This window comes from Somniosus microcephalus, chromosome 10 (assembly GCF_052327205.1).
Source record: "Somniosus microcephalus isolate GS21.2 chromosome 10, FLI_Smic_1.0, whole genome shotgun sequence".
Lineage (NCBI taxonomy): Eukaryota > Metazoa > Chordata > Chondrichthyes > Squaliformes > Somniosidae > Somniosus > Somniosus microcephalus.
This window is the reverse complement of record NC_140996.1, coordinates 25,779,450-25,803,263: the sequence shown is the minus strand read 5'-3', so window position 1 is coordinate 25,803,263 and position 23,814 is coordinate 25,779,450. Positions and strand designations below refer to the sequence as shown.

Genomic DNA, 23,814 nt, shown 5'->3' with positions numbered 1-23,814 from the left:
TTACAAGTGTGGAGTCTCATTCTGTCAGGTTTTAATTATTGGAGATTTTTATTTACTTTTTTTCTCTCTGTCTTAATCCAATCTTTCTTTTCCTCTCTTTCTCTTACTGTATCTGATTTGACATTGAATTCACCATTCTAACTTACACTTTCTTCTCAGTCCTTGCCTTATTAATTTCACAAACGGGCACAGGCGAGTCTAACTAACGGCGGGTGCCGTTCATTGACCAGTTACAGCAAATTCTAGACCATTGTATATACCACTTCAGTTGGAATACACTAGAAAGTGATACTGTTATTGGCCTGATCAATAGGATCATCAATCAGTCCTTTGCCAAAGGTTTAACCAGAATACTTAACTTGTGGGTTCACACTCTAGAAATGCATAAAAGGAGTCTAACCACCCTTCCCTGCTGAAATTTTTTGTAGTTGCCATTCAGCCTCAATACCAGAAGGTCTTTGTAGATTCTTAGTGTCTCTTTCACAGTTGCTTCTAAAGAAAAGGCGGGCCATTCTTGAATTTGGAATGCATAGGCAGCACGAGCCTCAATTGATGCATAACCATATCAGGCCAGTCTAATGTGATTGGCAGAATCCCCTTTTAGGACCTGTTCTTTAATTTCTGAAATATATTCTGTACATTGTTATTTTTTTAAATTGAGAGTACCTCTTAAAAGTAGAAGTCAGAATAACCCAACCTAATTTGACCGTATGCAGCCACATTTCTAACCTCTCTGCCCTTCACAGATTGGAGAGAGGGTCCACTATATTATTTATATTCTGTAACTTGTTTGAGACCCCCTATGTGACAAAGAACTAACTTTTTTAATGTTAACATGCGAATAAAATTGTCTAAGTTGATATCACATGCACGTGAAAATCAAAAATTGCATTTGTCAAAATCAAAATGCTCATTAAAATGTGCTAAAGGTTTTACCAAAAGCTGTATGACTATAGGAAGAAAAAGAAATGTGAAGAATAAGTGTCACCTGTGTTCATAAATTACAGTTTCCATATTGTCTTTCTGCATCAACTCTATCCGGGATCATTGCCAAGTTAGGCTGGTGTAGTCCCCTTTTTTTTGTGGGGATAATAAGTTGACTAAAAGCTGACACTAGAGTCAGGCTTAGCAAAAACAAAAGAGAATGCAGCAAAAGCAGGAAGCAGTCAGGCAGCAAATGGCTGCAGGAAGGATGGAATACAGGAGAGATGATTTTAAAAATAAATCTAGCTTTAAGTCAAGCAAGATGACCCACTGAAATGGAGTAGCATAGCGTGTTGAGTATTTCTATATTATTCCAAATCATGTTGTATTGCTGAAAATAAGTGAAACCAATTGTAGCAGATTCCATAGGAAATTTCAAACGACAGTTGGACATGTACTTGAAGAGGACTAATTTGCAGGGTTTAGGGGGAGAAGGCTGGGGTGCAGGACTCCTTTGGACAGCTCTTTCAAAGATCCAACATGGGCATGATGAGCCAAATGACCGCCTTGGAACATAAGAAATAGGAGCAGGAGTAGGCCATATGGCCCCTCGAGCCTGCTCCGCCATTCAGTAAGATCATGGCTGATCATCCACCTCAACTCCACTTTCCTGCCCTTGATTCCCCTAGAGTCCAAAAATCTATATGTCTCTGCCTTGAATATACTCAGACTCAGCATCCACAGCCCTCTGGGGCAAAGAATTCCAAAGATTCACAACCCTCTGAGTGAAGAAATTCCTCCTCATCTCAGTCTTAAATGGCCGACCCCTTATCCTGAGACTATGCCCCCTAGTTCTAGACACGGCAGCCAGGGGAAACAACCTCTCAGCATCTACCCTGTCAATCCCCTTCTGAATTTTGTATGTTTCAATGAGATCAACTCTCATTCATCTAAACTCCAGAGTGTATAGGCCCATTCTACACAATCTCTCATCATAGGACAGGTCTTGTTGCATGTGGGCATGGACTACTTCATTATCTGAGGAGTTGTGAATGGCACTGTGCAATCATCAGCGAACATCCCCATTTCTGACCTTATGTTGGAGGGAAGGTCATTGATGAAGCAGCTGAAGATGGTTGGGCCTAGGACGCTGCCCTGAGGAACTCCTGCAGCGATGTCCTGGGGCTGTGATGATTGACCTTCAATAACCACAACCACCTTCCTTTGTGCTATGTATAACTCCAGTCAGTGGAGAGTTTACCCCCCGATTCCCATTGATTTCAGTTTTACTAGGGCTCCTTCATGCCACACTCTATCAAATGCTGCCTTGATGTCAAGGGCAGTCACCTCACCTCTGGAATTCGGCCCCTTTGTCCATGTTTGGACCAAGGCTGTAATGAGGTCGGGAGCCGAGTGGTCTTGGCAGAACCCAAATTGGGCATCAGTGAGCAGGTTATTGGTGAGTAAGTGCTGCTTGATAGCACTGTCGATGACACCTTCTATCACTTTGCTGATGATTGAGAGTAGACTGATGGGGCAGTAATTGGCCAGATTGGATTTGTCCTGCTTTTTGTGGACAGGACATACCTGGGCAGTTTTCCACATTGTCAGATAGGTGCCAGTGTTGTAGCTGTACTGGAACAGCTTGGCTAGAGATGCGGCTAGTTCTGGAGCACAAGTCTCTCATTTCCCTACATGATACTCCATCTGCCACCTTACTGCCCACTCACTCAGTCTATCTATAACCCTTTGCAGACTCTGTGTTCTCCTCACAGCTTACTGTCCCACCTAGCTTTGTATCGACAGCAAACTTGGATACATTACACTCGGCCCCTTCATCTAGGTCATTAATATAGATTGTAAATAGCTGAGGCCCCAGCACTGTTCCTTGCGGCACCTCACTAGTTACAGCCTGCCAACCTGAAAAAGACCCGTTTATCCCTACTCTGTTTTCTGTCCGTTAACCAATCCTCTATCCATGCTACTATATATTGCTCCCAACCACATGAGCCCTTATCTTGTGTAATAACCTTTTATGTGGCACCTTATCGAATGTCTTTTGGAAATCCAAATATATTACATCCACTGGTTCTCCTTTATCTACCCTGCTAGTTACATCCTCAAATACTCTAATAAATTTGTCAAACACTATTTCCCTTCCATAAAACCGTGTTGACTCTGCCTAATCATGTTATGATTTTCTAAGTGCCCTGATACCACTTCCTTAACAATAGATTCCAGCATTTTCCAGATGACTGATGTCAGGCTAACTGGCCTGTAGTTCACTCTTTTCCCTCTCCCTCCTTTCTTGAATAGCGGTATTACATTTGCTACCTTCCAATGGGACCGTTCTGGAATCCAGGGAATTTTGGAAGATCAAAACTATTTCTGCAACCACCTCTTTTAGAACCCTAGGATGTAGGCCGTCAGGTCCAGGGCATTTGTCGGCTTTTAACCCCATTAGTTTCTCTAGTACTTCTGTGCTGTAAGCTTCTATGATCCTGTATGTTCACTATATGGAAAATAAAGCAGCTTAAGAATTTGCATCAAATCTCATCTCACCAAGTGTTTGCTCAATCCACCTTTAAAGAGATTGATGAAATACATGTGCAGTAGACATGAGTATCTGTTCCATATCACAAGGGATGATAGCTAAGTTATGCTATCATACAAGTAGACTTAGACACTGATGAAATGGGCAGACACATAGCAGATGAAATTTAATGCTGAGAAGTATGAAGTGATGCATTTTGGTAGGAAAAATGAGCAGCGGGAATATAAACTAAATGGTGCAATTTTAAAGGAGGGGGCAGGACAAGTTGATCAAGATATTAAAAAAGCATACAGGATCCTTAGCTTTATAAATCAAGACAGAGTGCAAAAGCAAGGAAGTTCTGCTAAACCTTTGTAAATCACTGGTTAGGCTCCAGCTGGAGTATTGTGTTCAATTCTGGGTACCACGTTTTAGGTAGGATTTCAAGGCCTTAGAGAGGGTGCACAGCAGATTTACTAGAATGGTACTAGGGATGTGGGACTTCAGTTACGTGGAGAGACTAGAGAAGCTGGAGTTGTTCTTGGAGCAGAGAGATTAATGGGAGATTTAATAGAGGAGTTGAAAATCATGAAGGATTTTGATAGGGTAAATAAGGAGAAACTGTTTCCAGTGGCAGAAAGGTCAGTAACCTTTCAGAGGACAGAGATTTAAGATAATGGCAATAGAACCAGAGACGAGATGAGAACATTTTTCATTGAGTTATCATGATTTGGAATGCACTGCCTGAAAGGGTTACGGAAGCAGATTCAAATAATACTTTCAAAAAGGAATTGGATAATTACTTGAATGGGAAAAATTTGCAGGGCTAAGGGGAGTGGGACTAATTGGATAACTCTTTCAGAGCCACCACAGGCACAATGGGCCCAATGGCATCCTTCTGTGCTGTATGATTCTATATAGGGCGTGCGAGTCAACTCCCATAAAAGGGAAGATGCTCAAATGTCTTTAAGAGCAACTGATGCCACCGAACCAGAGAAGGTATCTATGGCAGACCTAAACAGCTTCAGAAGTTTGTCATTGACAGCTTCCCTCTCTTCATAGCAAACTTTCTCATCTCTTCCTGTTTTATTGATGTGACCAGTGCCATTGTCAAATTTCCTCTCTTTATTCTTAGCTGCAAAGACATTATCCTACATTTGTATCAGCTTACTCCACCTCCTTTCCCTCGGACACCCTCAATGTGTTGTCATCAAGACTCATCACTTTGCCTCCCTCTTTCGTTCCTTCCTTCTACAGTCTTCAGGCTTCTAAAACCTAAGCTTGACATCATCTAATTACTGTTTCCTTATTTTCCCTATCTTCTCTTTTGAAATCTGTTTACACCCGCATTAAAACTTTTAACCTTTTTCTCAAAAAAAAAACGCCAATTCTCAGTGCGCTACGTTTGTACCTTATTGCTTTTGAATCATGCCTCTATAATTTGATAACTTCTGTTAATATATATCTTTTTTAAAAAGACAATTCGGAATGCGTTTGGGAACATTGCCAGCAGAAAAGTTTGTGGGCTTCAGTGTATGCTGCCAGTTAGAACCTTCAGTTCTGATAAATTGCCCCAAAGCTGCTGCTCCTCAAATTTGCAGATATATGAAGAATCTATCTGTATTTTCTACTTGAAAATGGGCCCACTATCAACTCCAGCTGACAGTGGTACTGGGAGGGTGTGGTGAGTCTCGCAGCTGTTGCATGTGTTGGAATGGCTGGCGGGAGCCTCTCCCAATCATCATGGATTATACATCTGATCCAATAAAACAAACATTTTATCGTAGAGTTTTTATAGAGTCATAGAGTTATACAACACAGAAAGAGGCCCTTCAGCCCATCGTGTCTGCGCCAGCCATCAAGCCCTGTCTATTCTAATCCCATTTTCCAGCACTTTTTACCACCCCCCCCCCCCCCAAAAAAAACTCAATAATTCAACTTTATTGTCATTGTACAATGCACAAGTACATGAACAACGAAATGTGATCTTGCAAGCTCCCATGAGTCCAGTACAAATAACATTAACATTAAATGTAAATAGCACCGTCCTGGGAGAAGCAAAGCCGCTGCGTCTGTGCGCGCCGCCATTCCATTTCCACCATTCCTCCTGTCCGACAATCTTGGCCATGTGAAAAACAAACAAAAAATTTGGCAGCAAGTTCTCTTTCTCTCCCCCCCCGCCCCCCCTCCTTCCCCTCCCCAATTTATGTTTTAATGTCAAATCATGTTTCATTTATGTTTAAACTTTTTAGTCACTAAATTTCTTCTTAAACAGAAGTGGGGTCTTCTCTTCTTCGACATCCATCCCCTGAGCTTTCTCGCCTGATCTCCGCTCACAGTTCGCTGCCCAAGGGAGAACGAAATTTCCAGTGGCCTGTTCTAGCATTCGTCATACAACACCATGATTTGGAAGGGTTGGAAATGGCTATGAGACATGCTCTAAGGAAATCTGCTTGCAGAGTGTATGCTATGGAGGTCAGTACAATAATCAAGGTGTATTTTTAAGCAACCGAAATATCTGCATGTAGTTTATGCATTCAACAGATAAGTCAGAAATGATCTACATTTAGGATTAATTAAGATAGTGAACTAGTTTTATTTAATCATGAGCTTTGACATTTTGTCTGAAGAGTAAAGTCTAAATGTTTTGTGGCTGTTTTTCAATTTAAACAGGCCTTCAACTGGCTATTGTGCAGTGTAATTCAGACAACTGCTCTCCATGACATTCTCTGGCATTTTGTGGCATCTCTGACTCCTGCTCCCTTGGAATTTGAGGATGAAGAAGTTGATGATAACAAGGTGAACAAAGAGAATATAGAACAGGTTGGTTAAATATTGCAGTCTCTTAGAATATTTGTCTGATCACAGAATCACAGAAACCCCACAGTGCAGATAGAGGCCATTTCGGCCCATCGAGCCTGCACCGACACATATCCCACCCGATCCCCAAAATCCCTACACCAACACATATCCCACCCTATCCCCGTAGCCCCAAGTATTTAATCCCCCTCACACTAGGGGTCAATTTATCATAGCCAATCAACCTAACCTGCACATCTTTGGACTGTGGGAGGAAACCGGAGCACCCGGAGTAAACCCACGCAAACACAGGGAGAATGTGCAAACTCCACACAGACAGTCGCCCGAGGCCAGATTCGAACCCGGGTCCCTGGCGCTGTGATGATCCTAAAGGAAATTATGATGTTTGGATTGTCTGCATTATTAAACCAATACTACGGTAAATTCAGAAATTAGACACATTAGCTTCGGCTTTCCGATGTTGGTGCAGCTGGAGTGAAACAGAATTCGGACAGGAGGGAGCAGAAATGAGCACGGGGTCGCAGAGTGGCAGGGTTCTGCCTCGAGAAGTAGAAATTCCTGGATTTTTGGCATTTTGTGCATCCCTTAATAAAAGTGCCTGCCCACAAATGGACACAAGAATGCAAGTGATGCCTCCCAGCCTCTTCTCAAGATGTTTGCTACTGCCTCACCACTGGCAGACTGTTTTGGGTGCCAAACAAAAGAGCTTTGTGTATAAAGCAGTTCTCCTTCATTGTCTGAATGCTTTAAATGGTTGTCACTGAGGCCTATAATTGTGTGGTATTTGAGAGTATATCTGTTCTACTCTTGGGTTTGTGTATTCTTTGTGAATATTAAATTTGAAAATATTCAGCATTTATTGATAGCTTTTTGTAGCTATTTGAGTCCTACTGGTAGTTTCTATCACGATAATAAAGCTTCCACTATGTGCCTCTTAGTGCTCTACTATGAGCTGATCTAGATGATGCCCCCGCTAATATCAGCAGTAAAGGTGATGGCTGTCTGACCAGATTTAAAATCCTGCACCCACCTCATCAATTCCTGTCCCCTCTGTGCTCCTAGATCATGTGTGGTGGCTCGCTAGTGGGCAGTTGCCATTGATGTGTAAATGAGCTGACCCTGGAAAACAGATGAGGGTCAGCAGCGCGTACAGTACATTCCACAGGCGGAAGTGCCCACCCACCTTAGTTCCACCAGTGCACCAGCCTAGTGGGAAGCGTGTCAAATGTTTAGATTGCTATGATCATTGGATTCTGTAGCTGGGTCAGGAAACAATTGGAGAGCTCCAGTTCTAGTTATGGATAATAACCCTATGCACCCTCCTGGCATATTCAATCAGCCGAGCATATGCGTAAACTTATGCTTTCAATGCGTGATCATTGTGATTTCACTTATTGCAACTGACACTAAACTACACAGCTACAATTACAATGCCTTTTGCTATGTTTGTGGTGCCAGCTGCCTCAATAACATGACTTTCACCATCTACAATCTCATTTATAGATGAATCTCCTATTGCTCCAGCACCTTCACCTCTATTGAGCACCTCACCCAAGTCCTTCCCTCCCAAGAATATGATGATGCAAATATATGATGAACAATGTTGCTAGACTGCAAACAATTTTCAAAATTTATTTTCAGCGAAGGAGCCACTAATTGCCTTTTTTCTGATGTTGTAAACCAGGAAAGAGATTCTGGAGTGTGTGAGCACCCACTGTCTGATATCGTGATTGCAGGAGAAGCAGCTCATCCTTTGCCTCAAACTTTCCACCGTCTGCTGCAAACTATTTCAGACCTGATGATGTCACTCCCCAGTGGCAGTTCACTGCAGCAGATGGCTTTACGGTAGGCTCTTGCTCTTTTGTAACTATATAGAATGAATCCTACACACTGCATAGATGTGAAGGGAATATCATCTGTTTATCAAATTTCAGTCTTCTAGTGTTGGGACAGTAGAGGAGCAGTGATTAAGTTGTCAACATTTCATTCATCTACCTGAACAAAATGTTCCGGTTCTGTGTTGTAAAGTGCAGTTTTATTTTATTTTTTAAGTATGTGTTGAAGTTTAACTTGCTGTAAAATATTTTCAGTTTTCCTCAACTGCATCAGTAGGAAATTGTGAATAATCTTCATATGATTTGATAACTTTTACCAATTCAGAAATAGTTATCCAACCGGCCTACCCTTAAGATTAATGTCCTTAAAGGAATGCTTCTGGTTAAGTCCTGTAATTGTCTTACCTGCAAATTTTTGGGGGATAAATCTCCTTCATGGGACTCCATGTTACTATTGGTAAATGCACTACTAAGTCATGCAGGGCAGAAGATCCTTGGTTGAATCCGTGATCTTTGAGTTAGCAGACATCAGCTTGAAGTGCTACAGTTGGCTTCAGCAGCTGCAGGCTGTGGAAGAGGAAATCAGCCAAGATTCCATTCCTGGTTACTGTCCAATGAACATTGCCGGAAAGTGCATGTGGATGGATAAGGACAGGATTTGGCCTGGCTTTGATGCCCCCTCACAGTTGAATTACTTTTCTGACACTGTGTCTAGACCTTGAAGAATAACCACTTGGGTGAGGTACCAGAGGGTCACTGGCACCCATGGAACTATATACACCGAGTCACTGCTTTAAGGAGGGTGGGGGTACGGAGTTTTTCTTTATTTAAAAAGAGCTTGTGATGGATAGCCGCCTAATTGAGGTTGTTATTAGTCAATGGAATCAAAGATTCCTAGAGTCAACTAAGTAAACAAATTTAATGTTTCTGCACTCGACCACAGAAATGACACAAAGATGAGTGTTTGGGGTTTATTTTTAATTTAAAATTTCAGAAAAGTTGTCACTTTCATTTTGTACAATTTTTTTAAATTACTTTATGTAGATGTGTAAATTTCCACCACCCCCCCCCCCCCCCCAAAAGAAAATATGGGCTGTTACAATATCCTGTCTCATACTTGCATTGTTACACTGAAATGAAAATAGTTTTGAGATTTTAACATTGCCAACATATTGCCTCAGGTGCTTTGAATGTAGTGTTAAAAACTTAGCTCCATGGACTGAATCATTACTGTCTTCCAGCTTCGTGTTCAATTCCAGTGTATTTTTGAACATCAGACTCTCAAATTTCTCGTAATATGCCTAAGCAGTCTGATCGTCAGCTCTTTAATCATGAGTAATGTTTTCCACCACATGAAAGGTTTAAAAATAAGTTAATATTTAAAATTAAATAAGAGTTTAAAATCCATGTGATGAAAAAGCAATTGAAACAGGAAGTGATTTGAACATTTTATAAATGGAGTTAACCATATTCAAATGCTGCTCAAGATTTTATACTTTAGTTACTTGTATGTATGTTCCAGATGCTGGAAATCTGAAACAAAAACTGAAACTGCTGGGGAAACACAGCAGGTCAGTCAGCATCAGCGACATGAGTAGGCAAGTTAACATTTCTGGTGTGGAGCCTTTTTCAAAACAGTTTGTGTTTTGGAAAAGGATTTGCATCTGTAACTTTAACTTGTCGGTTCTCTCTCTAGATGCTGACTGGTCTCTTGTGTATATCAACATTTTCTGTTTTTGTTTTATAAACCTACATTAAGATTTGCTCTTAGGATAGCTCTTTAAACGAGCCGGCACAGACACAATGGACCGAATGACTTCCTTCCGTGCTGTATGATTCTATGATTTGCTTAGTTTAGTGCTCCAGACTGCATGAACTTGCAGTGAAATCCAATCGCACGATTCCATTATATATTATTTAGAAAATGTAGCATGTACAGCCACTTGGCATGATCAAATGTACTGTTAAGTGCTTGAAGATTGCTTCATGATGGGTAGGTAGTATCGACCAGGTATAATCGTTAAATCCTTGGCTGTCTATAAATTGATTTCCTTCTCTTTCCCTCCCCACCTCCAGTCCCCAATATGGCATCGGTCTTCGAATCACAAGTATTTCTCTACTGATGTTTATTGGTTGTGTATCTAGATGCTGGAGTCTGAAATTCAAGCAGTCTGATCATCAATTCCTTCATCAGAGCAATGTTTTCCACCACATCAATAATATCCTTTCTAAATCTGATGATGGCGATAGTGAAGAAAGCTTTAACATCAGTGTGCAGTCTGGTTATGAAGCCTTGAATCAGGTAAAGCTCATTTACACAGAAATATTCTGCTTAATAGCAACAAGATGAAATGAGACTCTTGAGGGTGTAGTCTGATTAGCTTCTTTCCACACAGCGGACCAGGTATAGAATTTGCCCCTCATTGCCTGGTTCCAGATATTGTTTGGTATAGTCTTGCAGCCACCAAATTACCATTGAGCCCAGTCCTTTCCTCACCCAACATACATGCTAAAACTGGATAGCACTCGGGGATATTTTCACCTCCTGAGGCCAGTTGTGGTACCTCTATCACTGCCCAACCTGAGATCAGCTATCTCAGCACAGCCGCTAGATCGAAATCGAGACATACCTGACCTGCAGCTCAGCTGCATACTGGATAAACTCATTGAGCCACTGGAGGAATACCTCTCTGCTTTTCTATGTGGGTATAATTAATATGATGCATTCTTCCTTTATTCTTCAAGTGCCGTTCAAATCTTTAAAAACTGTCTTTATCTAATCTAGTGCATACTTGAAGATTTCTTTGTGTACAATTATATTCCTTGTAACAATTCAGAATATCAGCTATTTCATTTTAAAGCCTCTGAGATAAGCTTCCAGAGCAGGTTTCACACAAAGTAGGTATCGGCAAAGATCAAATGACTGTCACATTCCTAAAGGGACACTGTCCTGGTGTTTTTTTTTCCATTTTGTTGATGGCCTGTTCATTTCTTTGTGGAGATTGAATGCTATTTAAGGAATGAAAAAATGAAGACCACACCTAGGTTAGGCAATCTAGCATATTTGTATTGTTAGCTTATTTAGTGCATTGATTCTCCATTCTTTTCAATTCCCCCCCCTTCCTCCCCAGTGATCTTGTCAAAAAAATCAGTACATTTTACCTAGAAGACCAGAGGCTAATTGTTGCTCTTGACTATAATCGGCCTTGAGTCACAGCAATTTTTTTTTCTTTATGCGTTATGTCCCATAGAAGGAAAAATCAGTGTTTTTTTCCTTTCACAGCAGGAGCTCTGTACAGTAACATGTTTGAAAGACCTCACTGGGATTGTAGATATTAAGACATCTAGTAGACCAGCTATGATTGGTAGTTTGACGGATGGATCAACAGAAACCTTCTGGGAGTCGGGAGATGAAGACAAGAATAAAACCAAGAGCATAACTATAAATTGTGTTAAAGGAATTTGTGCTTGTTATGTATCTGTTCATGTGGACAACTCTCGAGACTTGGGGGTAAGAAATAGGAATATTTCAAAGTCTTTGCTTTACAATTCTAACTTCTTCCGAATACTTTTTACTGTTACTCAAAAGAAAAAAGGATTTCCATAGGCAAGCTCCCATTTCCTCTGAACTAAAATGGCAATTTGTGCATGAATTATATGGGATTGTAGGTCCTGGGCGAATAACAGCACTGTGGGGGATATACATCAGGGTCGGTACCCACCATATATTCCCGATCTCTTTTTAAGCTGATGGAAAAGGCCATGCTGATAGACCGTATAACTCTGAATTGAAACGTGTTGATTATACAGAATCAACAATACATCAGATAAGCACACCACCTACAATAGAATCATACAGTGCAGAAGGAGGCCATTCGACTCATCCTGGCTCTCTGAAAGAGCTACCAATTAGTCCCACTCCGCTGCTCTTTCCCCATAGCCCTGCAAATGTTTCCTTTTAAGTGGAGATCCAATTCTCTTTTGAAAGTCACTACTGAATCTGCTTTCACCGCCCTTTCCGCCAGTGCATTCCAGATCATCATAATTCACTGAGAAAAAGATAATATCATCGTCTCCTCCTCCCTTCCCCCCGCCCCGGCCTTTTTGCCAATTATTTTAAACTTAGTACGGGACTGGCCATTTAGCACTGAGATGAGAAATTTCTTCACTCAGAGGGTTGTTATCTTTGGAATTCTCTACCCCAGAGAGCTGTGGATGCTCAGTGGTTGAGTATATTCACGGCTGAGATCGATAGATTTTTGGACTCTTAAGGGAATCAAGGGATAGGGGGATCGGACAGGAAAGTGGAGTTGAGATAGAAGATCAGCCTTGATCTTATTGAATGGTGTGGAGCAGGCTTGAGGGGCCGTACGGCCGACGACTCCTATTTCTCATTTTCTTAATACTTAACTTTGCATCTTTTATTTCAAAAGAAGAACGTTAGCAGTTCCCTTCAGTAACCTTTGTTCAAAGGTCTGATGAAAAGCTTAAACCGGAGGGTGGGGTGGTTGGGCGGCCGGCTGTGTGCTCATAATTGTAATGCATGTTCTTGATAAATGAAGTGTTTTTTGTCATATGTTTACTCTAGAAATGTACTTTTTCCCCTCTACAGAACAAGGTGTCTTCAATGACTTTCTTTTCTGGAAAAGCAACCGAAGATCTAAGCAGAATTAAACAAGTAAGAATTTGGAAGAAATTGTTGTTGTTGGAAGCAAAGCTTTTTTTATTACAGTATGTTTTATTCTCTTCCCCCTTCCCCTTGTTGTATGAAACATGTCATTGTAAACTTTCTTCTAATTTCTTTTCCACCAGTAATCTTAAACTGCTGATGTCTCATAACCATTGTTCAGTACCTTGGTTAATTCCGCCATATAGATAAAATAGTACAAGAGGCAAAAAATACAACGCCAAACCTGTTGAGGAAAGGGTTTGAGGGCTGCAGAAATGTTTGTAGATCAATTTGATTCAAATGAGAGACAGTAAAGAGATGTTGAGTTGGAGGGGAGGCATGTCCATGAGATAGTCAAGCATGGACTGTGGAAAGAGCTTTATGTGCTGAATAACCTTTTCTTGTTCCAGACTTAAATCTTTAAGCTTGCCTGACAGACACGTTGCTGCTCTTCATTTTTATAATAAAGTTGCTTTGTTTAAAAACTGATTTTACACTAAAGAAATCTATTTGCTTTCAAGAATAAACATGAGTCCACTTTTTTTTTCCTCCTGTTCTTAGACTGACATGGATTCCAGGCATATGGGATGGGTAACCAGTGAACTTCCTGGAGGAGACAATCATATCATTAAAATAGAACTCAAAGGCCCTGAGAACACATTGAGAGTTCGACAAGTCAAAGTGTTAGGATGGAAGGAAAGTGAAAGCATCAAAATTGGCGGGCAAATCTCGGCAAGCGTTGCTCAGCAGAAGAACTGTGAAGCAGAGACCCTCAGAGTTTTCCGACTTATTACCTCACAGGTATATTGTATTTTTAAATCTATTTACATTTTTTGTTCTTCGGAATCATGGCTTTCATTGACCACTGTCGGTGCACATCTGGTGTTATAATGTGTAAAATATGTCTCTCGTCTAGCAAGTCATAATTAAAAATGTGCAGAATCATATAACTTCTAATTTGCAGTAGAATTCAAAGAAAATACCTGGAGATTGGTATTTGTGTAAAACTGGACTCTGTTGTAACTGTGAGCAGACTCGACTGTTCCAGTATTCTTCTGGCTGGCTTCTGATCTTCCACCCTCCATAAACTTGAGTTCATCCAAAACTCTCCTGCCCATTTCCTAACTCGCACCAAGTCCCGTTCACCCAGCACCCCTGTGCTTGCTGACCTACGTTGGCTCCCAGTCCACCAACGCCTCAATTTTAAAATTCTTATCCTCATGTTCAAATCCCTCCATGGCCTCACCCCTCCCTATCTATGTAACCTACAGCCCTCTGAAATCCTCCAACCCTGGCCTCTTGTGCATCCCCCACTTCCCTCGCCTCCCCATTGGCTGCCCTGCCTTCAGCTGTCTCAGCCCTAAGCTCTGGAATTGCCTCCACAAACCTCTTGGACTCCCCAAACCTCTCTCTCTCTCTCTCGTCTCTTAAGACGCTGCTTAAAACCTACCTCTTCGACCAAACATTTGATCATCTGTCCTGTCTCCTTCGGTGTTGAATTTAATCTAATTATGCTCCTGTTACGATATTTTACTACGTTAAAGGCACTATATAAATGCAAATTGTTGGATATCCGACAAGCCGTCTGACAACACACAGTGGAAGGGCCGTGAGGAGTGGTGGAGAGGTAGAGCTGGGGGGAGTTAACGTACATGTGGACATTAACCCTACATCTGTGGATGAAGTTTCAAAAGCGCAGCATGTAGAGGAGGTGACCAAGAATAGCTCCTTGAAGGACTCAAAGTAAGGGTGCAGGGTAGAAAGAGAAGTTATTGCTGAAGATGCTCTGACTATGATCAGATAGGGAAGAGTGGAACCAAGCAAAGGCAGTCCAACTGCGCTGGATAACCGAGAGGCACTGGAGGAGGATGGTGTGGTCGACTGCCAAAGGCTAGAGAGGTCGAAGAGGTATAATGCATCACTGTCACAGAGGATGTCATGTGTGACTTTGCTTAGGGCTGTGGCGGGGCAAAAAACTGATTTGAGTGGTGTTTGCAGGGAGTTGAAAGCAAGGTGGCCATGGATTTAGGAGCCAACAACACATCTACGGATTTTGGAGACCAAGAGATTGGAGATGGGATAGTAGTTTACAAGGACAGAGGGTTTGAGGGTGTGTTTATTGAGAAGAGGGGTAATGACTGGTTTTTGAATGGGAAGCAGGCATTTCTTAAGAAGGAACCATTTACGATTACAGCACAGGAGTCCATTTGGTTTCTCATATCTACGTTGGTCTTTGCCAGAGTAATCCAAAGCTAATCCCACTGCCCTGTCTTCTCAGCTCTGTATCTTTCACTGTTTGAAATGTTTTCACGCTCCTTTTTTAAAAGATGCTGTAGCCTCTGCTTCAACTACTCCCCCCAGAAACCATTCCATGCTCATAATAAGTCTGTGTAAAGAATTTTCTCATACCCTCCCTCCTCACTCTTAGTGACCATTTTAAGTTGATGACCCCTTGGCACTGATTCCCCAAACAAAGGAAATTCTTACCCTATTTACCCAATCAAAATCCTTCATAATTTTAAATCTCCTCTTAGCCTTTTGTGCTCCAGTGGAACTAGTCTAATCTGATCTGGCCTGATAACTATACTTCCCATCATCCTGGTGAAGGTATGCTGTATGCTCTTGTTTTTAAGATTCTTTCTATAATTGGATTGAAGTTGTCCGAGTTTCTTTAGTTGATAAAACTGATGAATAAATTAAGCTTTTTGATATGTGGCTGACTTTATAAAATTGTTGCAGGTGTTTGGCAAACTGATTTGTGGTGATGCAGAACCTACACCTGAGCAAGAAGACAAGACTATTTTGTCTTCACCAGAGGGAGAAGAAAAGGTACGGATATAACAACTATCCACTTAGTATACTTTTATTGTAAATAACTACCATGCTTGCTTAAAATGACCATATTTCATCTTGGATTTCATCTTGTTTTGATAAAGGCATCTGATGCTGATTTGAAGGAACACATGGTCGGAATCATATTTAGCAGAAGCAAGTTAACCAATCTCCAGAAACAGGTTTGTTATTTCTCATACAAGTGGCATTTTATGTACTTGGATTGTTTCTTAGTTCACTGATTTATTTGCAAACTACTTCAAGCTGTTGTTTCCTCCATAGTAGTCCATGGATTAGTAGCTGCCCAGTGCTGTGCTCTAATTGAATCTTCACAGAAAATTGTTATTTAAGTCTCTATTGTATATTGTAGTAATTATTCATCTCTTAAAGAAAGGCTTGCATTTATATAGCGCCTTTATGACCACCGGACGTCCTAAAACGCTTCACAGTGAATGAAGTACTTTTTCTTTGAAGTGTAGTCACTGTTGTGATGTAGGAAATGCAGCAGCCAGTTTGCACACAGCAAACTCCCACAAACAACAATGTGATGATGACCAGATAATCTATTTTAATGTTGATTGAGGGATAACTCCCCTGCTATTCTTCGAAATAGTGCCATGGGATCTTTTACGTCCACCTGAGAGCAGGAGGCCTCCATTTAATGTCTCATCTAAAAGATGGCACAGTGCAGCACTCCCTCAATACTGCACTGGAGTGTCGGCGTAGATTTTTGTGTTCAAGTCTCTGGAGTGGGACTTGGACCCATGACCATCTGACTCAGAGCCGAGGGTGCTGCCATGGCTGACACAATAAACATGAAACACCTGGAAGTAAGCATATTGTAGGCCTTCCTATCAGCTTGAGCTGGCTGTCTCTGTTTTCAAGACAATACATTATACTGTTGAGTGTTTGATTATTTCATACAATCAGTACAGAAATATTTTCAGTCCTTCAAGGGGTTAGCCCTTTGGGTACTGGGAGGTATTGGGAAATTCTTGGCTCCCTGCGCTAGCAATTGAAGTTTTTACCTTAACACAGTGATGCCAAAGCGGATGCTTCAGTTGTCCCTCAAAGGAACACGGTTTTCTGGAGCCATGGAAAAAAATATTGAGTAAAGCTTTGTATGTAATACACACAGTTCAAATCTGAATACAAAGTAAAGGCAGACTTTATTCCATTGGGAAATGAATACAGAAAGCTCCAGCCATCCCATTAATAGGTCTGAAGCAGGCTCACTGGCTTGAAAACTTTCCAATACTGCTTGCTATATTCACAACCTAACATCTGGGAAGTATTTGAGAACAGAGAATATTTTAGTTGCTCCACTGATGATCAGAATGGGGGCAACCACATAAGCCTGTGCTGCTCAACATGTCGAATGTCTTCCCAGGGCCATCACAGACCATATGGTTTCCCCAACAACAATACTTGCATTTACATAGCGCCTTTAATGTAGAAAAATGCCCCAAAGCACTTCACGGGCGCTTAATCAAGTAAATGGGTCACCTGTGTTCAACTTCACCCACTCCTTGTGGGATCAAACTTGATCCAATCCTTGAAACCGGCTGATTATCTTTCTAAACAGGTATGTGCGCATATAGTTCAAGCTATACGCATGGAAGCCACACGTGTGCGAGAGGAATGGGAACATGCCATATCCAGCAAGGAAAATGCTAATTCTCAGCCAAATGATGAGGATGCTTCTTCGGACGCATACTGTTTTGAATTGCTCTCTATGGTGCTTGCTTTGAGTGGTTCCAATGTAGGGAGACAATACTTGGCCCAGCAGCTCACCTTATTGCAAGACCTCTTCTCTTTACTGCATACTGCTTCACCCAGGGTTCAAAGACAGGTCAGTGTTGATTTTATTGTATCTATTTAAACTTCACCAGAGCAGAGAATCATTTTTTAACCAATTTTTAAAATTGTAAGCACCAGCAATGCCAAGTTTCGTACACATGCTTTTTGAATATTTATGTGCTATTATTTCCAGTGTATGTGTTTCGTGAAACAATACGTTTAAAAACGATCTGGAATTCAAACTCTCATGTTTGCAGGTAACGTCTTTGCTACGCCGTGTGTTGCCAGAAGTAACGCCAGTGCGTCTTGCCAGCATAATAGGCGTGAAATCTCTTCCGCCAGCAGACATCAGCGACATCATTCACTCCACAGAGAAAGGAGATTGGAATAAATTAGGAATTTTGGACATGTTCTTGGGATGCATTTCCAAAGCCCTCACTGTGCAGTTAAAAGCCAAAGGGAGTAGTTTTCCTGGCACAGTTGCTGGGAAGGGGGTGACCACCGTTACATTACCGTCGGTCTTCAACTCTGGGTAAGAATGACTCTTCTAAGTTGTAGGAGAACTAAGAAATGGCATCAATACTCTAGTTGCTTTAACATTACAATGGTTATATTTTATACTCCCACATGCTATTTTAGACATGTTGGAAAATTAGTTCTGATGGAATTTTTACTTCGCTGCCATAATCGGTGATTATTGCCACAAAAAGTAAATGATTAGATTTTGTTTGTCAAATGTTAATATTTGTGATAAACTGGAAGTTGTCATACAAGTCGAACAAAGATGAACTTCTGACCTCGGAGAATGTTTTGCATATTTTTTTTATTCATTCAGGAGATGTAGGCGTCGCTGGTAAGACCAGCATTTATTGCGCATCCCTAATTGCCCCCGAGAAGGTGGTGGTGAGCCACCTTCTTGAACCGTTGCAGTCCTTGTGGTGAAAGTACTACCGCAGTGCTGTTAGGGAGGGAGTTCCAAGATTTTGACCCAGCAACGATGGAGGAACAGCGATATATTTCCAAGTCAGAATGGTGTGTGACTTGGAGGGGAACTTGGCGGTGGTAGTGTTCCCATGCGCCTGCTGCCCTTCTCGGTGGTAGAGGTCACTGGTTTGGGAGGTGCTGTCTACGTTCTAAATGTAATCCACGTAATAGAACCATTTTGTGTAGCATCAGTTTTGTTAGGAGTACTAAACCTCTCAAGTTCCATGTTCTTTTTGCCTGTCGTACTGGTGCGTATTTGAAGCATTCTTGGAAGCAAGTTCTCGAATCCACATTATTCATAGCTTAGGCAAAATTGTTAATTTGATCACCAGCTCCTGCTGCTCCATAATCAGTGTATATGCTACTGATTAAAACACCTGCATGGTTCCCAGATTGTTCATTGGGTTAACTGAGCCACAAAAACCAGACGGTCCCAAATTTGATACAGCTATCTTACCCAAGCTGGCAGTAAGAAGGCTACAGTTGGCCTCAGCATCCCTTGTCTAGTGAACAGAAATGCAGCCAGGGTTCCTACTGCTGATAGCATTCAGCCTTCCATCTTTTCTCTTAATTTCCTTAATTCCATCAGCTGGCCAATATATTTCAGGGCTGTCTTTAGCCTGTACAGTGGGTCGTCTTGTAGGATAATTTGATTCTTATGAAGGTTTATCTTGTGTATCTGATCAGAGCCGGGACAAAGACTAAAAGTTGGCCTGATACATTATTATGAGGGACCTCATACACTGTAAAATGCGCTCCAGTAATTCAGGTGTGTGGGTTCTTCCATAGCGGTGCTGATGTAGTAGTTATGGATATGGCGTTTGTGGAGGAGACTTGTTGAAAGGAATATTACACCTTTAGTGATTAATCTACTTTTCACTCAAAATGCTTGGCATGGTTAATTAGATTTCATCACAGTTTCCTGATAACTGAAGGAGATCAAATGACTCGTTTGTATATTAATTATAAAACCTATTTAAAATGGCTTGCAAATAAGATGATAAAGCAATTTGCCTAATGGTTTATCGGTCTTTCCACAGCTCCATTCGCAGAGGTGAAAGTCACTGGTGGATGAAAGGCTCCACACCCCCACAAATTTCAGAAATAATCATTAAACTGATCAAGGACATGGCAGCAGTAAGTTGTAATCATCTCCTGGTATTGTTACTTCATTATAAAGCCTTCAATAAGAAACATTATCAATAATAGAACAGTTTTTGTGTATATGTTAAATATGGCAAACCTAAATGGTTTAACTGTAGGGATATCAAAGTGAATTTAATTTCATATGTTGGATATCTGGGGTTTTGCACTAGTTCGTGTATATTGTACTTTGCAGTAATTTAAGATTTTTTCCTTTCATTCACAAGTTTTAATATTGGACAGAATTGAGAGTTATTCTGGGCCTTTTTGAGAGGGTGAAGGTTTAGCTTTCAGAGTGAGTTGCATATGGGCATCACATTTGATGGAAATGAGCAAACCGATAACCTGCTGAGTATTTTCTCTTTTTATATTAGATGATTTAGTTGGCCTCATTGAGAAATATTTGTAAATTTTAGAGCTTTTTCTCACCCTCTATAGTAAAAGGGTTTTGATTGCTGATGTAGAAGGTTGACACATCTATTTGTTGTGGGTTAACAAGTTTCATAGTTAGCCACAATGTAACTGTGAGGAACCGAGTAGAGGCTGTCATTCCTGGGTTGGTCTTGTAAACCTCTTCAAAACTAGGTCGCGGATTGAGCATTGGAAGAGACCCGACTAGAAGTTGCTCACCTACCTCCTCAGCCTCTATTGAGCTGTGCACATGCTCAATAAGCATATAATAAAGTTTGGCACTACAGAGCAGTTCCTCTGAATAGTAATATACAGGAAACTTCCTTTTATCCGGCACGGCCGGGACCGACGTGGTGCCGGTTCATCGAACATTCCGGATAACCGAACGCTATAGTAAAAGATACGGAGCTGAGAGCTCCGTTTCAAGCAACAAACCCTGTTGCTTACAGCTTCAGAACAATCGGCACAAGTTGCAAGCGTCTCTAGCTTAGCAACAGCTGCAGCTACACCCTTGCACAGCAACAAATGGAGTAAAAAAAGTAATAAAAGTTACCTGAACCTACTCCTGAATTTTGCCGGTTAACCGACATTTCCGGTTATTTAGGGGCCGGTTAATCGAAAGTTTCTTGTATACACAACTTTATGGATTGCCATAGTGATGCAACACTTCACTGAAAATGATTCCGTCACATCTGCTATTCTGGTTGATGGATGTGTTGACTATTTGAGTTGTGTTATCAACCGCTGGATTTTGTAAGGGAGCTTTAGCCAGCAATTCAAAGTGGCAGCAATGTATGTTATGGGGCTAGAGCCAATGGCTAAAGAATAATTGAAGCATCAAGAAATATTGTGGAAAATCAAAGGAGTCAAATTTACCATGTGATTACATGAAGGAAATATGCACATAGACTACATTATGAATTGGCACTAATTTGGTTTATTTCTTAAATACAGTAAAGATCATCTTGGTCAAGTTTTCATAAATGTCTCAATAGATTGCAAGTTCCTTTTAAAAGTAGTTCTGTTACATAGGATATACGGCACAGAAACAGGCCATTTGGCCCAACCAGTCTATGCCTGCGTTTATGCTCCATATGAGCCTCCTCTCGCCTTTCCTCATTTAAATCTATCCGCATAACCCTCTATTCCCTTCTCCCTCATATGCTTGCCCAGCCTCCCCTTAAATGCATCTGTACTATTCGCTTCAACCACTCCCTATGGTAGCAAATTCCACATTTGCACCACACTTTGGGTAAAGAAGTTTCTTCTGAATTTTCTATTAGATTTCTTGGTGACTATCTTATATTGATGGCCTCTAGTTATGCTCTTCCCCACAAATGGAAACATTCTCTCTCTATCCACTTTATCAAAATGTTTCAGAATTTTAAAAACCTCTATTAGGTCACCCCTCAACCTTTTTTCAAGAGAAAAGAGACCCAGCCTGTTCATGCTTTCCTGATGTGTATACCCTCGCATTTCTGGTATCATCCTTATAAATCTTCTCTGCACCCTCTCCAGTGCCTCTATCCTTTTTTATAATATGGCAACTAGAACTGTACACAGTACTCCAAGTGTGGTCTAACCAAGGTTCGATACAGGTTTAGCATAACTTCCCTACTTTTCAATTCTATACCTCTAGAAATAAACCCTAGTGCTTGGTTTGCTTTTTTATGGCCTTGCTAACCTGTGTCACAACATTTAGTGATTTGTGTATTTGTACTCGGATCCCTTTGTTCCTCTACCCCACCTAGACTCGCACCCTCCAAATGATAAGTGACCTCCCTATTCTTCCTACTAAAATGTAATACCTCACATTTATCTGTGTTGAACTTCATTTGACAATTATATGTCCATTCTGCAAATTTATTAATGGCCTCCTGTAATTTGTTGCAGTCCTCCTCAGTATTGACTATCCTCCCCCACCCCCCCCCCCCCAAAATTTGGTATATCCGCAAATTTAGAAATTGTGTTTTTGATTCCAAAGTCTAAATCGTTGATGTAAATTGTGAACAGCAGTGGTCCCAGCACTGATCCTTGTGGAACACCACTACCCACCTTCTGCCACTCTGAATAGCTGCCCTTTACCCCTACTCTCTGCTTTCTGTCCTGAAGCCAGCCAGCAATCCATTCTGCTACTTGTCTCCTGACTCCGCATTCTCTGACCTTGTTCGTCAGTCTATTATGGGGGACCTTTACTGAAGGCCTTTTGAAAGTCCAGATAAATTACATCTACCGCATTACCATTGTCTGCTGTCTCTGTTACCTCTTCAAAACATTGAATACGGTTGGTCAAGCAAAACTTTCTCTTTTGAAATCCATGCTGACTATTTTTATTTCTCGACCTCCTTTAGTGGGGATTCTATTAATTTTCCTACCACCGATGTTAAGCTGACTGGTCTATAATTCCCTGGACATGTTATATCCCACTTCTTAAATATCGGTATTATGTTAGCTATCCACCAGGGCACTACACCTTTTTCTAACTAATTATTAAATATGCGTAGTTATGCCTCTGCTAGCTCTTCCCTTGATTCTTTTAAAATGCGTGGATGCAATCCATCCGGACTAGGGGTTTTATCCTGAGTTTGATTTGTTTATTTAGTGTATATCCCCTTTTTAAAAAAATTTAAATGCACTTATCTCTTATTAATCGCATCATCCAATGTCATGTCCACCTGTTCTATCTCCTTGGTAAATACTGAAGCAAAATAATTATTTAATATTTCTACCATCTCTCTATCGTTACCTGTGGTATTATCCTGTCTATCCCTTAATGGCCCTATTCCCATCCCAACTTTTTTTTATTGATGTGCCTATAAAATATTTTACTTTTTTTTATGTTCCTTGATAATTTAATTTCATAGCTCCTCTTTGCCTCCCTAATTATTTTTTTTGACTTCTCTCCTAATCTTTTTGTATTCTCCCTTATCATGCACACCCTTGCTGTCTATGTACTCAATGTATGCCTCGTTCCTTACCCTTAAATGTTCCCTTATGGCTTTATTCATCCATGGAGTCTCATTATTGTTTAGTTTGTTCTTTCCTTTTAGCTGAATATATTTTTCCTGCACTCTGTTGAACACTGTTTTAAATGTTTCCCATTGCTGTTCTACATCATTGTTTGCCAATGTTGTTGCCCTTTTTTTCCCCCAAGTTCTATTCTCAGCCCCTCAATCAGCTTTTCTCCAATCTATTAACCTGGTTTTCGTCATACTTATGTCCTTCTCAATTATCATCTTAAAAAGCGTCTTATATTATGGTCACTATTGCCTATATGTCCCCCTACTTTTACTACTTATCTGCTCTGGTTCATTCCCCATTACTAGATCCAATAGCAAATCCTCCCTTGTTGGGCTTTTTATGTATTGGGTTAGAAAGGAGTTCTGTCCACATTGTAGGAATTCCATTCCTTTATCCCTTTTACCTACCTCTTCTGTCCAATTAATATCGGGGTAGTTGAAATCCCCCTTGATTATTATTCTATATTTTTTACTCATTTCCCTAATTTGTCTGCATATTTCTTCCTCCACCTCCCTTCCACAATTAGGTGGTCTATAGACTACGCCTATTAGTGTGATTGATCCTTTATTATCTTTTATCTCTATCCATATGGATTCTATTTTTGTCTTGCTGGTATCTGCGTCACTTTTTTCCACTGCCATTATGTTATCCCTAATAAGTACAGCTACTCCACCTCCCCTTTTCCCTCTCTATCTTTTCTAAATATGTTATACCCTGCAATGTTTAATTCCCAGTCCTGATTTTTCTGTAGCCATGTCTCAGTAAACCCTACTATGTTTGGTTCCTCGCAACGCATGCTTGCCTCCAGCTCCCCTGTTTTATTACGGACACTGTGTGCATTG

At 40.9% G+C, this 23,814-nt stretch overlaps 1 protein-coding gene across 14 annotated transcripts in view; it reads left to right on the top strand.

Moving 5' to 3' along the window:
* Positions 1 to 23,814, top strand: part of mycbp2 (MYC binding protein 2) — a 230,805-nt gene that overhangs the window by 185,555 nt on the left and 21,436 nt on the right. For 12 of the 14 annotated variants that reach the window (XM_085998516.1, XM_085998512.1, XM_085998524.1 and 9 more), the window contains 12 exons: positions 5,733 to 5,932; positions 6,131 to 6,280; positions 7,962 to 8,122; positions 10,258 to 10,414; positions 11,396 to 11,623; positions 12,725 to 12,790; positions 13,343 to 13,582; positions 15,521 to 15,610; positions 15,718 to 15,795; positions 17,199 to 17,465; positions 17,671 to 17,945; positions 19,438 to 19,534. In XM_085998516.1, coding sequence (XP_085854642.1) covers positions 5,733 to 5,932; positions 6,131 to 6,280; positions 7,962 to 8,122; positions 10,258 to 10,414; positions 11,396 to 11,623; positions 12,725 to 12,790; positions 13,343 to 13,582; positions 15,521 to 15,610; positions 15,718 to 15,795; positions 17,199 to 17,465; positions 17,671 to 17,945; positions 19,438 to 19,534 — 2,009 coding nt within the window. The remainder of the gene's footprint in view (positions 1 to 5,732; positions 5,933 to 6,130; positions 6,281 to 7,961; positions 8,123 to 10,257; positions 10,415 to 11,395; positions 11,624 to 12,724; positions 12,791 to 13,342; positions 13,583 to 15,520; positions 15,611 to 15,717; positions 15,796 to 17,198; positions 17,466 to 17,670; positions 17,946 to 19,437; positions 19,535 to 23,814) is intronic. The other 2 variants (XM_085998525.1, XM_085998514.1) reach the window with 1 other exon arrangement.